This window comes from Mastomys coucha, unplaced genomic scaffold, assembly GCF_008632895.1.
Source record: "Mastomys coucha isolate ucsf_1 unplaced genomic scaffold, UCSF_Mcou_1 pScaffold23, whole genome shotgun sequence".
Lineage (NCBI taxonomy): Eukaryota > Metazoa > Chordata > Mammalia > Rodentia > Muridae > Mastomys > Mastomys coucha.
In genome coordinates this window covers 39,145,795-39,162,270 of record NW_022196906.1, presented here as the reverse complement: position 1 = coordinate 39,162,270, position 16,476 = coordinate 39,145,795, and the positions used below count along the sequence as shown (strand labels likewise).

The 16,476-nt window shown below is 48.7% G+C and overlaps 1 protein-coding gene across 1 annotated transcript in view; it reads left to right on the top strand.

Moving 5' to 3' along the window:
* The first annotated feature begins 1,411 nt into the window (after window positions 1-1,411).
* The window catches only part of Tmprss4 (transmembrane serine protease 4), a 32,067-nt gene continuing 17,002 nt past the window's right edge, over window positions 1,412-16,476 (top strand). The window contains exon 1 of the mRNA XM_031345457.1: window positions 1,412-1,692. Within this exon, the coding sequence (XP_031201317.1) occupies window positions 1,690-1,692 (3 nt within the window). The 5' untranslated portion in view covers window positions 1,412-1,689. The remainder of the gene's footprint in view (window positions 1,693-16,476) is intronic.

Below are 16,476 nucleotides of genomic sequence, written 5' to 3'. Positions count from 1 at the left end.
TGTTTCCTACAGGCCACAGGGCCTCCATCTCTGAGCTGTTATGAGTATCACAGCGGCCTATTCAGTCCTGCCTCCTTCCCAGGCCTCTGCATGGGTTCCCAGAATGCTCTGGGAACCGGAGCCAAAGCCTGAGCCAGGAGTGCTGAGTAATCACCCTGCTGCCAGCCCTGCCCTGCAGCAGTCCCTCCTGGTTCACCTGAGCACTGGGTGAGGAAGAAAAAAAAAACATGTAGGCCAGATGTTTATCCTGGCACAGAGTGGATCCAAACAAGGAAGGCCTGGCTGCAAGTGACCCACGGCTGAAATTCTTCTTTGAGAAGGAGAGGCCTGCGTACTGAAACCACACCATGGCCCTGAACATCCTGCTCTAAAGATCTCTGTCCAGGTGGGAAGCATGAGAGCCTCGTGGATAGAAGGCCCTGAAGACCCTATAGCTTGGTCTCAGATGGAACCAAGGCTATTCAACATAGACCACAGCACCCATATCCTCAGTGTTGTGATGCCTCTGTAGTATTAGGATGGAAGCCCATCTGCCTGATTGGCAGTGGGAGAGGACTCAGGCTCCAACCACCACTATTCTTCTGTCAGAAACTTCTTCACCACTCTCAAAGGTCGAATAGAACAAAATGTTCTCCATGAAGTTATTGTGAGAATTCACGAGATGGCTCACAGAAGCACATTGCTAAACAGAAGAGTTAAGACATTAGTCTTACTGTTCTCCCAGAAGAGCCAGATGTGAAACAGAAAACAATGTACATTTTAAACTTGTATGTGATGGGAGGTTTTGCCCCAGGGATTCCAGATGTGTCCAGGTCCCTTAGCTATACAGTCTGATCCCACAGTTCCACTTCACACAGCCCCTGGTCTGGGGCAGTTCCAACCATCCTATGTGGCAGGACACGAGTCAGAAATGAGCCTGTGGAGAAGAGGACCTAGCCCTAGCTGTAGCACACTGGTGACTTTCCAACGGTATGCTCTTTGAAAGGTGCATTGCCTGCCAGGCAGGTTGCTCATTAGCCCAACCAACAGCTTGTCTTGTGAATGAAAGAGCACACATCTTTAGGGAAGAGACCTGCATGAACACCCCAGTCCTACTGCCTGACACAAGCTAGTAATCTACCCTGCCAACTTCCTGCAACCTCCCCTCCCCAAAAAAAGCACCCCTATGGTGAGAAGTCACACAACCAGACGAAAGAGAAAGAGAAAGAGTTGTCTGCCATCACCTAGCCTCAGCCAATGCCCGCCCTCCTGCCTTCCTGGTTGGATGAAAGGCATTCAAGCAGGTAGGCTTGTGTAACGCCTTAGGTGTGTCACCTGTTCTGAGGCCTATGAACCACTCCAGGTGTTGTCCCTGCCCCTACGACTGGGTGTCAGATTACAAGACTCATAATCATTCCAGTTTGGCAACTTCACCGGTTGGGTTGTGGGACTTGACCAGCCCTAATAGTCCTCAAGTCACTCCTAGATACAGTGGCAGGTGGTAGCTGGCTTGCGGAAGGAAGAGGAAGAAGAGAATGCTGGCCATCAAGGAGCAAGGACGGCCTTGCACTTAGGCCCCCTCTGCCCAGTGCTGCCCAGGACTTTCTGAGCTGCTTCCTAATGAGGCTCATTTGAGGACCCCCTTCTGCTGTCTTGGGTGGCAGATCTAGCTCCCAGCTGTAAGAAAATTAGGAGGATTACCAAAGCAGTATGGTAAGTACAGGGCCCTCAGGGTGGGGAGGACAGCTGTCCACAAAGGGCTCTTCAAGTAACCTATGGGGTCATTAACTGAGAATGCTAGGAGACCTTCCAGGCTTAAAAAAAAAATAAGAGGTCATCAGCTCCACTTCCAGCCTCTCTTGCCCACCCGCTCTCCTCTGCTTCCATCATTAGCCATCTTTGAAGGTGGGCATGGAAGTCAGGGCTGTCTTTGTCCACCAATTCCTTCTAAGTCATGCTAGTTCCTTTGCATACTGTCTCATGTGTGTTTGCTGGAGGATGTCATGGTTTCCTCAAAGGCAAGGGCTACTTTGGTGCCACAGTGACCCTCAGATACTCCCTGAGAAAAATCACTCCTATCCTTTATAGAGAAAACAGTACAGAGATGCCCCCAGACAATCAGGGGTGTCTGTGGGGCCCTTCTGTTTGATTTCTTGAATGCTCTGCTCCATTGACTATCTATGGCATCTTCTACTGCTGGCTTGTCCTTTCAAGGGGACAACTGAAAACCAGGAAGGGGAAGAGATAATCACCATGCCTAAGGGGTCACCAGGCCAGTGGGTCTTGATTCCCCAATCCTCAGCAACTGCTCAGGCAGTAAAACAAAAAGGTTGGAGAAAGGAGCTGCCTCCCCCATGACAAAAGGGGGTATGTGCTACCTATCACTTCCAATGACCGGCTAGTAAAATGTCTGGCAAAATTCCAGCTAAGGGCAGAGCACCAGGCAGGGACTGCCATGCTGGTACTAGACCAGAGCTGGTACTGAAGCCCTAACTGCCTGCTACTCCATCAGAGGAGATCCTGTGCAGAGGTGCCCCCGCTGGAGTCATTGGAGGAGGAAGGGAGCAGTGCCCACCTCCAGACTGTGAGCCATTGCTCTGTAGCACTGAGGGACCCTGGGTTGCCTCCTCTTGGATGGGCTGCTGACCAGGGTGCACTTCCGAGGCAGCTAACAGGAACAAAATCTGATGTAGGACTCAATAACAAGACGCTAGCACTCTATGAGGTCTTGAGACTTTAATGTTACTGAGATTCAACTCATCCCGTACCCCTGTAGAAGGGAAACAGTGTGTTTCACAAAACCCCTGGCACACACACAGAATGAGTAGAGAGGCTAAGCGAAGTAACATTTGTGAATAGGCTCTGTAAATCAGGAAGCTGGAGCAAATGAGCGACTGTAGATAATAAGAGACCCACTCCAGGAAGTGAGAGCCAGGACCACATCTCACCCTGCCCTTCTGCCACCATGGAATGAAAGCTGGGTGTTGCTGATGAGGGGGAAGGCAGATGGTCAGCATGGGTGAAGGGTCAGGCCCAGGGTCACAGAGCAAAGGCAGGCAACATGACCGCTAGTCTGCAGAAGAGAACTTCCAGATTCTGTCTCTGAGCTGATCACTAAGCTACCAGTGTGTCACAAACCAGTCCTTCCCCATTGATGAGGCCAGGATGAGCCCAGCTCTCAGCCCACAAGAGAGGACGGGGTAACCCAAGACCAGGCTCAGCCCTCCCTGCTCCTCCCCTCTATCCTCCTGCCTCTCCCTGCAAGAGCTGATCAAAGTCCAGCTGCCTGTTAACAACGGTTTCCCTTGAGCTTACTCTGCCAGTTATGACCAGGGAGAGCTACAGCAGGCCACCAGTTATGTGCAGAGTGAGAGCCTAGAGTCTGACCTGGATAGGAATGTGCCATATGTACTCTGCAGCTGAGACCAAAGGGGAAGTTGGGGACCCCTGACCAGCCAACCTGGGCAAGATTCCTTACTACTCTGTAAGTCCTAAGCACACTGCGCTACAAAGAAGAGGTATTATTATCCAGGCAAGGCAGGGCCATTAGTAACACCCAAGGTCAGTCTCAACCCTTCAAGGTATTCCCCGTTGCTTCTTTTTCTTGCCTACACTGCCCTACAGTATTTTAGGGCTTGACTGGAGGACTGTGGCAAATGAATAGGCCAGCTGCCTGGCAACAGGAGCCAGGTAGCATGTGGACTTCCCGCTCAGATTGGAGCATGACTCCAGGAGCCCCCCACTCTGGTGATGTTATCCTTGCTTTGGGGGTGGCATATTGAGAGTTAGGCAGTAGACAGCGCCTGGCAAAGCTGTCTCTTCATACCTGCTTCCCCATGGGAAGAGAACCTGATGTCACTGCTGCTCCAGGGAGCCAGCTGCTTAATCCACCCTGGTTAAACAACCAACTGTTTGGCAAGGGGTAGAGGTGTTGAGAAATATGTAGGTGCTTGCTTCCTTAGAGGTACTCACCAAAGAGGGATTACAAGATACCCCTGAGCCAAAATCTCTCCAGGGTGGCTGGAAGCTATCCCCAGAAGAGAAAGAGCTTGCTTTGGACTTCTTGAAGGATGAGCCAGCTGTCTCCAGGCAGAGAAGCCAGGAAGGGTGTGTGTCTACACAGAGGGAATTTCATGAGACAAGCAAGACAGACGGTGGTACAGGGACAAGAGACAGCATGCTATGGCGGGAACAAACTGTGTAGGGAACAGAGAGGTCACAATGCATGCAATATGACCCCTTCATTGGAGAACTCTGCCTCAGGGTCTCCCTCTATGCTCAGAGAGGCAAGGCTGGGGAAGGGTCCCAGTGGCCATCCACTGAGAGGTTGCCCTCCAAAGTACCATGTTTCCCACCAGGCAAGACCCAAGTATCCAACTTTGTCCAGTCCTTCTACAGGAGTGCAGTCGGCCTCATCAGCACCAGACCCTAGAAAAGCAATGGGAGGTGAGGGCAAGCACAAAGTCTACAGGCTCCACAACTGTGGAGCATAGTTCACAGTGATGCTGCTGTGAGGCAGGGTAGGGAGGCAAGCGTACCAGCCTTATGGTGTCAGAGAGGGCTGGGTAGGGACAGGAGCTGCAGGATGGGGAGGAGATGGTATAAGGAGAGATGAGAAAAATCAGACCCCACAAAGGGCTCGGGAACTCTGGACAAACAGCCAGAAGCCCAAGCAGAGCTGGAGGTGTATAGCCTTGGACCTGAGAATCCTCATAGGCCTCAGATTTCCCAAGAACCTCTTCTGTTCAGCCTTCCATCTTGCCCAGGTGCAAACATCAGCCTCAATAAAACACTTCAACTTCCCAGTGACTCCCTAAGTGACAGGGAACTTCCTATGCCTGAAATGTACTTAAACTGACCACCACCAGACTGTGAGCTTCCTACTGTCAAGGCCCGGCTTTCATCTTCTTAACTTCGCACATCCTGGACCTGGGGTGGAAGAGTCCCCAGGTGTGTGAGTGAACGACTGAGAGAGCAGTCAGTCAGTGGATCGGTGACTGTCCATCTGTCAGCCAGTCAGAGTGTTGGAGTGAATGGGGAGTAAATGACTGACAGATAAATGATCCAAAATGGAATCTCTTGTAACCAGATTCTAACCTAGGTGATCCAGAAAGCAAAGTTCACCACATCCAACCTTTAAAAAAGTACCTAATCCTACCAGAAATAAAAGTGTATTTGACCCTAAAAACAGGAGCTGGGGAGGAGGGGAGGGCAGGTCTGAGCCTGCTAGGGGAGCCCCAGCAACAGGACTGGGGAGAGTCAAGCAAGAAGAGACAGTGTGGCAATCCCCCTGTGACGTATTTAACTGCACCACCCAGCATGCCACTCCGATTAAACACTAGATAGCAGCAGAGAAACAGGGATCAAAGCTGCAATACCCTCTCCTCCTGTCTGCTCAGGAGTGCTTTCCACTTCTGGGTCTAATCTTCGTGAAAATGGAAGTTCTTAGGTGGCAGGTGAAAGGACGCTGTCTGGAGGAAGCAGGTGACAGAATGAGGTAGTCTGTCCAGGGTGCGGAGAGGTCTTTGGTCCTGAGGTATGCTGCCCCTCCCTGGTGGGGCAGAGGTACACATGCTTGGCACACTTGCTGTGGTCTCAATTTCTTCCACTATTGTCTGCCTACACTACTTCTCCACTACGCATATAGTGAGTACCTAAGTGTCTACCATAGACTGGGTTCTCACAAGCCTCCAGAAGGTTGGGAGAAGATTTAAGATCTATATCCCCCCGTTCCAAGACTGCACAGAAGGAGCAAGCTAAACTGCTCCCCTTATTCAGACAAAGCATGGCCCTCCTTCACTCACAGATGCCACTAAGAAAGGGACAACCATAGCACTTTCATCAAGGGAGTAAATGGGGCACCTTTATCCCATTGTCACCTTGACACCAGAGACATCCCCATTGGCCTATCCTGGGGACCTAGAGCCCCTGATGTCATGGCAACAGACTTCTCATCTCTAACTTGATGCCAGATGTGCGGCCTCTGTGGATCAAGCATCTCCCTCTGAGTAAAACACCAATGCTCTGAGATGTGGAAGTTAGGAGATGGAGGCCCAGAGACATCCTTCTAGGAGGCAGAGCTAAGACTCCAAACTCATCAGGCTGCAGACCCATGGGACCAGCACACGATGTTCCCTGAGCCACCGCGGAACCGGGGCACCCCATGTCACTACCTCTGTGCTGATGGACTTTACAGCGAAGTGTTTATGGAGTGAAGATACTAACACAAGAGTGTGGGAGAAGGGAAGGGAAGGGCTTGGGTTTTTTGCAGAAACTCCAGCCCGCCCTAAGATGCCAAAGATCAGAGGAGGGGAGAGAAACAAAAGGCACGGGCATCATCTCGAACCTTCAGGGAAGCTGAGACAAAGTTTCACAGCCAGTCTGCTCAGGAAAAAAATTATTCATATTACCATGGGAGAAAACTGATTTAAAGCCAAGCCAGGTATAGTGGCTCACACCTATAATCTGAGCATCCTGGAAGCTGAGGCAGATGGACTGCCATGAATATAAGACCAGCTTAGGCTACCAGCAAGTTCCGAGACAGAACTATGAGTGAGTCAGGCCTCAGACCAGTCTTACCCGACAAGAGAAGTCGCAAATCAGCAGCCAGCAGCCAGCAGTCAGCACTTTTGGGTCACAGACTCCTGAGGAAGGACCTATGAGGCCCTGTGTATTCTGGCCTTGGAGCCCTCACTGAAACCCAGTTCAGAATTCCTTAAGCAAAGCAGAAAACCCATAGTGGCGGCATTTGGAAGGACTGAGGCCTCACACACTCCTGCCCCACCTAACCACCCCAGCACTGCTGGAGCTCTGCCTAGTAACCAAAGATGCTAAAGGCCCTACATCTATCTGGACCTGACTCTGTCTGCTTGAGAAACTCCTGCATGGACCAGTTTATACTCACCCCACCCTCTTTCCGGGAAGAGCTTCTAGCTGCAGCTATCCTCCCTCTGATAAGAGAGCTCCCGCAATCCCCCCATCATCTGAGAATCCTCTTGGGCCTCTTCCTTCAGATGGCTTGAGTGGCCGTATGTGTTTATCCTTCTGTCTGGTTTTGCTTCTCTAGCCTGCATCTTGCTACCTAGCCATCAAAATAGCTTCCTTCACATCCACGCCAGATGCTCTATGAAACTTACCAGTTAATAATGAATAGTCTCCAAGTGTCTACTCTATCAGGTTCTTGCCAGGTTCTATTCAAATATTGTTAGTAATTATTAAGAACAGTAGCAGGCTGTCTGCTCATGGGCATAGGAATTCTGACTCTTGTGTGTAGCTGGGTCTCCAGCCCCTACCAGTGCTTTTCTGATTGAATAAGATTATCTTATTACAGTTCTTGCACTTTGCTCCAGGCCATGTGCTGGAATCCATGAATATTTGGGGCTCATTAGGAGGAAGACTTATTAAAAACCAATCTCTGGCCGGGCAGTGGTGGTACATGCCTTTAATCCCAGCACTTGGGAGGCAGATGCAGGTGGATTTCAGAGTTAGAGGCCAGCCTTGTCTACAGACTGAGTTCCAGGACAGCCAGGGCTAAACAGAGAAACTCTGACTCGAAAAACAAAAAAAAACAAAACAAAACAAAACTCTGTCTCTGTCTCTCTGTGTCTCTCTTTCTCTTTCATACACACATGAAATTGAGGCTCTTCATGGTCAAATAATTTGGGCACAGAGGTGGGATTCAGACCTCAGTGGCAGGATGGCATGGGCTGTGCTCCATCCCCTGTGAAGATGCCTCTTCTAACAGCAGCATCACAGCAAGGGGAAACTTCCAAAGCACTTGCAGAGTTATGCGAGTGGGCAGGAAAGTGGGAGAAGAACGTTAGGTTATGCAACCACAAGGTAATAATGCAGAGAAGTCCCGGAAGCAACACTAGAACGCTATTTATAGGCTCTGGAGTTCAGAGTTCCTGGGAAAGCCATCAAAGAGTCACTGAGTCTTTTGCGGGCAGATCAGCAGCAGAAGCCAAAGGAGCCACCAGAGGCTGGCTATCCCTGAGGCATCTGGAACAAAGCAGGCTGCTCCCTTCTGCCCTTCTGCCCTTCTTCCCTTGCAGGGAACCTTTTTGGTGTACTTGAACACCATTTGACATGACTGAAGTCCAGCCAGCACATCTTCTCAGGAAGAATAGATACAATGGACCCCACTCTCAACAGAGCAGCTGAGATCTTTCAGTCTCCAAATATCAACCAAGGGGGCCACAAACATCAATGTGATCCTGAAAGGACCAGCCGAAGTCCATGAGGGCTTGGAAAGGTGTTCACAGCAGGTGGAGTGTTTGTGCCAATTCATACCCACATTGCAAAAGGGGAATCTAGGACCAGGCAACACTGAGAATTGCCCAGGATTGCTTAGCAGCTCAGCAGAGGAGCCAGATCCTCTCTACAAAGTCCCCACTTCCCATACCTTAATGTTTAAAGTCAATTCAGGACAAGCAAAGGACGTATTTTTTTTTTTAAGACAGCACCAACTCTGTGGAATTCTCTTATAAACATCAGACTGCATTGCAGGTGGTGGCTACCTGGTTTGGGTAAACATTATTTAGAGAACTCATCTCTAGCATCCATGAGCCCTCCAAACAGCAGGTGCCCAAAGAATCCATGTCAGGTGGAACTCTGACCCATGCAGCCTCATAAACACATACACACACACACACACACACACACACACACACACACACACACACGCACGCACGCACGCACACACACGCACGCACGCGTACATGCTCACACATGCATGTACTGCCATTGGGTATCTATGGGAAACTACCTTTTCATCAAACTGTTCTGGAAAGAGAAAGTGGGCACAAGTGGTCCTGGGCCAGAGGGGAAGCTGAGCAAAATAGAACAACCAAGAACTCAGAAATCGAGGAGAGTGGACTGCTTTCCCTGGGTTTGTTGGCTATGCAAGAGTGAGCTCACAACAGAACCATCTGGAGCAAAAGGCCTCAGAGGAAGCCAGGTGTCTACAGTCAGCTCCTCCCAAGAGGCCTGTCCAAATGGCCTGCTCACTGGCCTGCTGCGTAGCCAGAGGGCAGAGATCTTGTAAACCCTATACCACACCTCCATCCATGAAATAGGGACTCTTGCCTCTCTACCTTCTTCCATCCTCTCCAGGCTCTACCTGCAGTTAGGAGCCTGGCAGAAACACAAAGGTTGATTCTTAGATGACAGAACGGAACAACAGGCTGGGATAACGGTGGGTCATTTGATATCTCCCTCCTGCCCCCAGGCCTTGCCCTGGAGCTATTATTCTTGGAATGGGTAAACTTCTCTACTCTAATTGCCAACAGGTCAGCACCTATGTGGTTTATTACAAGGCACAGTGGTTTCTAATGTAGCAGCTGGACTGAGGTTAGGTTAAAAGAAAGCCTACACCTTGTAGTGACTGCTTCTCCTTTGTGTGAAGCTGGTGCCTAGCCTATTTTCCTGGACACACATCTTGAAAACGGAGACACAGGGTAGGACTACTTGGAAGCCAACATGGCTGTCTCCACTGAAACCTTGATTGCACCTCCCTGCAGCCCTCTCCCCACCCCACTGCCATGATGAAGGACCCCTCTGTAACCCCTTCTTGTTGTCACCTTACCTGGCATTGTGGAGGCACCCAAGAGACAAGGTCTTGTTCCCAGACTGATAAAGGCATCAAACTGCCTGCATAGCCACAGGTGGGCAGATACCTGCCAGCAGTAGAACTGATGGTTAGGTGCAGGTTCAGGGGGTCAGAGTGGCTCAAGGCTACCTAAAGCACCCCCTGAACACCAGAGCTAGCTGTGGCCAAGCCTAGCTCTTCCCGCTAACTGCGAGCAGCCCCAGGTCTCTTGGCTCACTCAGAGAGCAGTCCCCACCCTTCCCTGGGGTGCCCATGTCACCCTGTCACTGGCCTCAGCAACTTAACTATATAAACTAAAAGCCTCAGAGGGTCTGTGTATCCATCACCTGGCAACAGCCACATCTTTAGCTCCAAGGTTTCCCTCTGAGATCAAGGAAAGCCAGGTTCCTTCCCATGGGACCCCGAAGCTGCCACTGAGAAGAACAACGGAGCCAGAGACACAGCCTCTTGGTGCTCCAGTTTGTCTTCCTCATCCCCACTCTGTTCTCCCAGCTCTCCCGCTAACCTCTTCCCAGAGCAAAGCAATGTCTGTGCTGGGGAGAAGCAGGCAGCTCAGCAGGGTGAAGGAGCTGGCGGGCTCTGTGCCTTGGGCCTCTTCATTATTGACTAGAGGAGCACTGGCCATTCCACTGTGAAATAATCAAGAGCTTCACCATCTCAGAAAGAAACTTCCCAGTGGCTTGATGGGGACCTAGTAGTTACAGAAATTGAGAGGAGTATCCCAGCTGGACAGCAAGTCACAGGTCACACACCCTTAGCTTGTTTCTCTGTGGCTTTTCTACAGAATTTAAAAACAAAAACTGCCTGGTCAGCTGTCTAGTCTCTGAATTAGAGTCTAAAAGGACCCGTTTGATATTTGGGACTCAGCTAAGCCCAGGAACTTCTCCATGATTTAAAACATGAAGGGAGGGAGTCGGGGGGAGCCACAGCTGAGAAAAGCAAACAAGGTAGAAGGTGGAAGACTGGATGGTAACATTAACAGGGGCACTCCCCGACACCAAAGCCTGCTGCCTATGGAGGCTCCCATCACCACTCATGGATGCTTTGGCAAAGCCAGGGAGCACATCCAGGTCTCTGTGCCTACCAGCCATGGAAGGGCTGTGGAGCTTCTTAGGGGAATCTCTGTGTGTTGATTGAAGGCTAATCACAAGCAACAAGACCACATTGCAGAATGGTAGAGACTCAAAAGGGTGCACTACCCCCTAAGGATGCTTAAACATATGGGTCCTTGAAACTGCTGAGAAATGCAAACAACAGACCCCAAGTCCAAGAAGCCCAAACTGGAGAGCTGGGTCTGCCCTTTACTTGCTTTGAAACCACCGAAGCCACTTTGTGGATAACTTCGGCTTTCAATTCTATAAGGTGGGAATGTCTTGGGATTTCCTAGAGATTAAATATAATAGCGCCTTTGAAAGGAAGACATTGCATGTGATAGAACAATATTCAGCCTTCACAGGTGGATACTGGATTAATCTGTTCTCTTGATAGTGACCGACTGGAAAACAGAGCAGGAAGATGCTCTGAGCTAACCAACCAGCATCCACTCGTTCTACCGCTATCCTATTCCCCCTTGGGCACTAAGTGTCAGGAATTCTCAACCTTCCATTGTACTCCAGCCAGCAAAAGCTTTGTTCCAGTTGAGCCCTAAGCTAGACATGGGCTGAATCAAATCTACTGAGCTCTATACAGTGTGAGTCAACAGAGCAGGTGGCCTGGCTCAGCCAGCAGCTCTGACAGAAGCGTGAAGACTGGAGCCTTTACTTGGGCTATACAAGGATTGGACCATAGTAACTGTGACTAGCTCAAGAGGTTAAGCTCAAGCTGAGGATAATCAAAGATATTTCTAGCAATGAAGAGGGAATCACGATTGGCCTTTGGATGCTTTTCAAAGTTCCCTCTTCCACTGACTCTAGGATAATATCTTTCCTCTGTCTGGCTTCAGCAAGAGGGCCCCAGAATAGTCTCTAGAGAGCCTTTCAGCTCAGCATCCTTGACCACAACTGGATCTGCCACTGGTGGTGGGGTCTGATGGGATCTCTGAGTTCCACATGGTACCCACATGTCTCCACCTCATCTTTTCCTTCCTCAGTTCAGGACTTATTCTGGGTTGAGAAGGGATGGAACTGCCCTTCGGTTCCTCTTTCTACTCTTCTCAGAACATCTCTAACGTTGGTGGTCCCCAGTCACCACTCACAGCCCCTGCCTCACTAACACTGGCCCTGGTACTCATGATCTGCAACATCTCTGCTTCCTGGAAGTTTGACAACCTCACATTTCTCTCTGTCAGAGATGTTTGTCCAGAAGCTTTCAGAAAGGGCATAGAATAAGAGATTTCAAGGCTACATCGGATAACCATGAGAAGAACTAAGCCCCCAAACTTCTTGGCACAGGCCTTTTGGTCTCTCTGTGAGTGCACAATGTTGGCTAAACCATGCCTTGATTCATAATAATATTTCACTATTGATCCACACAGGATTTATTAGAAACTCATTAACTAGTTAAGTTAAGAATACAGTAAGCTCCCATAAGTCTACACAGAAACTGCGGCTTAGAGCAACCTCTAGACTCATGAGATTCCTTCTCACCTCTCACATGCACACCCATGCCCCTGCTGAGGTAGGAGGGCAAGTCTCTTTTGCTTATTAATTTAACAAAAATTGACTGCATCTGTCTACTGTCTGAGGACTCGAGTTCAATGCTCTTGGTTGATGCAAGCCCTACCCACCCCCGAGTCCCATGTCTACCATTCTCTTGCTTCTTCACAAGAAGGATTCTGAGCTTCAGGGAACCTGTTGGGACTTTACCCTTGTTACTCAATTGCTAATATTCCATTTCAGTTGAGATAACTTGTAGTTCGTTTATTTTTACTTCCTTGTGATATTTCATTGTGTGACTGTATTTACAGGCAGATTTTTAAAAGCTGGACCAAGACCAAGTCTTAAAATTGAGACAGGCTCATTAATGTACTGATTCAACACCATTTATTTAATATTCACTCTATCTCACGCATAGAAAGACTTTAGATTCGGTGATTAACGGTGCGGTCACTGTTCCGTGACTGTGGAACTGTGTTTTAACTTGACTCACTGTTTCCTGCTTTTTGTTTGCAAAGGAGGACGATATTCTGTACAGTACAGCCTCAACTGAGCAGCCAGCAGCAGGAAACATTGCCTGACGTGAAGTATCAGGCCACTTTAGCTCAAAATGAACAACTGAAATGCAGGAAGGTGTGAACTGCACTGTTGTTGTTGTTCCTTCTGCATCTTGACTTCTAGAATAACCCCTCACCCATCATGTGTAGTCAATGCCTAGTGAATTAGTTAAAAAAAAAAAAGAAGCAAAAGAAATTCATCCCACCTGTTCCAACTAATGGAGGCATGTACACACACATAGAGTGAATAAAAAAGAATGCACCGATGGGAAGAGCCCACTGAATGGATGCTCTCACTACCCACAATTCCCTCTAGCCTTCCACATCTCAGTGGACACCCTAACCTGCTTAACCAACATCCAAGGGCACGGGTCCACTGACAAAGCCCACTGTGTTAATGCTCCAAAGGCACACAGACTCATCTCCTTCTCTAATGCCTCTGCCTCCCCTCCAGCCACGCCCACTTCTCTGCAGCTCCTCCATCACCCACACTGAGTCTGAGCGCTGGCCCCTTTCTGTCACTCAAGTTACAGCTCAGATGTGACCTCTCTAACTGTTCTCACCCTTTCCCTTGGCCCCATCTTCATCTGGACACTCTGTCTTCTTATCCCCACTTTCTCCTGCAGGCTTCATCAAACCCTGTGAGTTTTTTTCCGGCTTATCTATTTGTAGTCACCACCTCTGCCCCTGGCCCTCCAAGGGATATAGCCCTTGGTTGTTCTTTTTGGGCACCTCTCCGTATCTACTGGGATGAATGCTTATTGATTTCTGACATCCGTTTCTTATTGGATCAGGGCCTGGCAGAGTATGGCTATTTCTCATTCATTTGTTTACTTTAGCCATTATTTAATGCTAAGCACTGCAGTTATCACACACTTGGTTTCAGTCTTTTTAAATCTGGAGCTAAGTTAAATGGAAAGACTTTGCCTGTTGTGTGTAAATTGCTGTTGGTACTGTTTTCTCCTGACTAGGTGCCCATAGGCCAGGTGCTCTGATCTGTTCTCATCCTCATCCTGAAAGTTTTCCCCTCCGATCAGCTTGGCAATGACCAAGGAGAGCCTGGGAGGGAGCAGAGCCCAAAGATGCACTCAATTGTTCCCAGGCACAAGCCTGATGCTTAACATTAAGGGTACAAAGGCAAGAAGAGAGACCAATGCAATTATCATTTGCCAATTTAAAATAAAATCTGAAATAAAAAAAATAATGAGAAACAGAAAAAGACAGAGAAACCGAGACTGCCCAATCAGAGAAAGGCTATGGGAGCATAGGGGATGGACAGGCAGGAACTGGTGGCCAAGTGTGACCCTGGCACTTCCCACCAGAAGGCTCATTTCATTTCTTATCCAAAGGTACACAATCAGTAGGAGGCAGAGCCTGTATTCCTACTCAGTCCTTGTGGACTACTGCACCAGCCAGGCAAGACCCATCAACACCAAAGGGCAAAGCCTGGCATCCTCCAGCAGACTGCAGACTTGAATGTGGAAGGAGAGGGGAGTAGGAAGGAGTTCCCTGCTCATCCCTGGGACCCGCATGTTTAACCATGAGAGTAGGCAGCCCCCTGGTAACCAATTTAGGCTTTCCATACACCCAGAGCTTAGAAAACATCTTTTCACTCCCATATAGGACCAGAAAAATCCCTGGTAGGATGTGTATAGGATTCTGCTCTCTCCTGTCACCATTGGTGTCTACGACCTCAGTGCTGTACTGACAAGTTAGTCCCTATGTAGAGGCTTAACAGAACGAACTCAGGAACACCCCTTCCCCATCCTCTACCAGACCTGAAAGAGAGGAAGGCTCTGAGCTACTCAAGAGATTAAAGGGGGTCCAGAGAAGGGGAACCTGGGCATCGCCCTGCCTTTGACCATTGCCTGCAGAAAAAAGAGTAAATGTACTTTGCATTTGAGTCTCTGATTAAGTAACCCCAATGTTTGATCCCCTGTGGTTGTGGTACACTGAGTGCATATGGGAGCGGGTTGAGCAAAGCCAGGAAATGCCTCTGCATGTGTTTGGGCACATGCACCACTGCAGAGCTAGGACCACACTCTCAGAAATGCACAGTACCCTAGTAGACTTTGGTTTGGGCTTGCTTGCTTTATTAGATATAATCCACACATGTCGAACAGCTCCTACCTAAAACATACCTCACAGTGAAGGTCTAACACACATAAGCCCAGGGTAGCCAATACCCACAGCAAGGTCTAGAAGTTTCTCGGTATTCCAGAACAATCCATTGTGCTTCTTCCTATAACCACCCCACTTTCTGGGCAGTAATGCTGTTCTGACCACTAGCACCCTAACCTTACCTTCTGGCTCTAGGGCTGTGTGTCTATGTCATTGCACAGCACATGCTTTTCCATGCTTAGTTCTTTCATCGTGATGTCATGCAGTCATCCCCTTTGTTGCCGTCAGCCTAGCCTTGGATTGGTTACTATCATGTTCTTGTGAGAAAGCTTTTGATCGAAGTGATTGAGAGGAGGCAGGGTTGATCTGACTCATGGATGGAAGCAGAGGGCTTAGCCAATAGACACTTGGCCACACGTGCTACATGCAAGAAGGGGTGGGCAGTGGAGACTGTCTCACTTCGTACGACACTAGAACAGGAAAACGAGTCAGAAAGTTCAGAACAAGATACACTTTCTAGGGACTTGCCTCCAGGATCTAACTCCTTTCATGAGGCCACATGCCCTAACTTTTACCATTTCCCAATAATGCCATTGTATTTATGAATCTAGCAGTCAATTAATCCATTAGACCAATGATCTTGTCAATTCTGGAGATGTCAAGACATATCCAGAATGTGATTCACCATGTCCTAGGCATTCCTGTGTATGTGTATGCACATGTGTGTGCATGTGTGTACCATGTGTATGCCGAAGCCAGAAGTCAATGGTAGGTATCTTCCTTGATTACTCTCCACCTTATTTTTGAGACAGGGTATTTTACTGAAACTGGAGCTCACTGATTTTCTAGACTAGATGGCAGCAAGTCTCAGAGGAATCTCCTGTCTCTACCTCCTCAGAGCCAGGATTAGAGGGGTGTACCACTACACACAGCCTTATATGTGAGTGCTAGCAATCTAAACTCAGGTCTTCATGCTTATTAACTTCAGGAAGTGAAGCAACTGAGCCATCTCCACAGCCCTTCATAGGCATTTCTGAGTCCAGTCAAGCTGACAACCTAGAATAACAGTGGGTTGGAGAGGTAGTTCAGTAAGAGCTCTTCTTAACCACTGATCTGATGCCCTCTTCTGGCCTCCGCAGGTACCAGGCACAGAGGTGGTACACAGACATACAAGTGGGCAAAATTCCTGTATACATAAAAATGTTTTTAGATAAAAGTGTAGTTGTAAGAAGTTTGTTCCTATCTACTGTTGAAATGCTATTGTGTAGATAATCCACAATTTATTTAGCTATTCGACCACTAGGCGCTTTCCAATGTTGAGCTATCTCAATCAATGCTACTGTGAAAACGCTAGGTTTTTGCTAGATATATATAAGTACTTCTTTCTTGTGATTACATCCCACAGTAGATCTGCTGAGCCATCAAATAATAAACCAGCCCTGTGATTACTATCAAATCATTTGATCAAAGCACTGCTATAGTTTATATCCCACTAGCAAACATAGACATCCCAGTTGCTCCATGTCCTGTGTTCTCACCAATACTTAATATTGTCAGTGTTTTTCACTTTAGCCATTCTAATGTCTGGAGAGAGAGAGAGAGAGAGAGAGAGAGA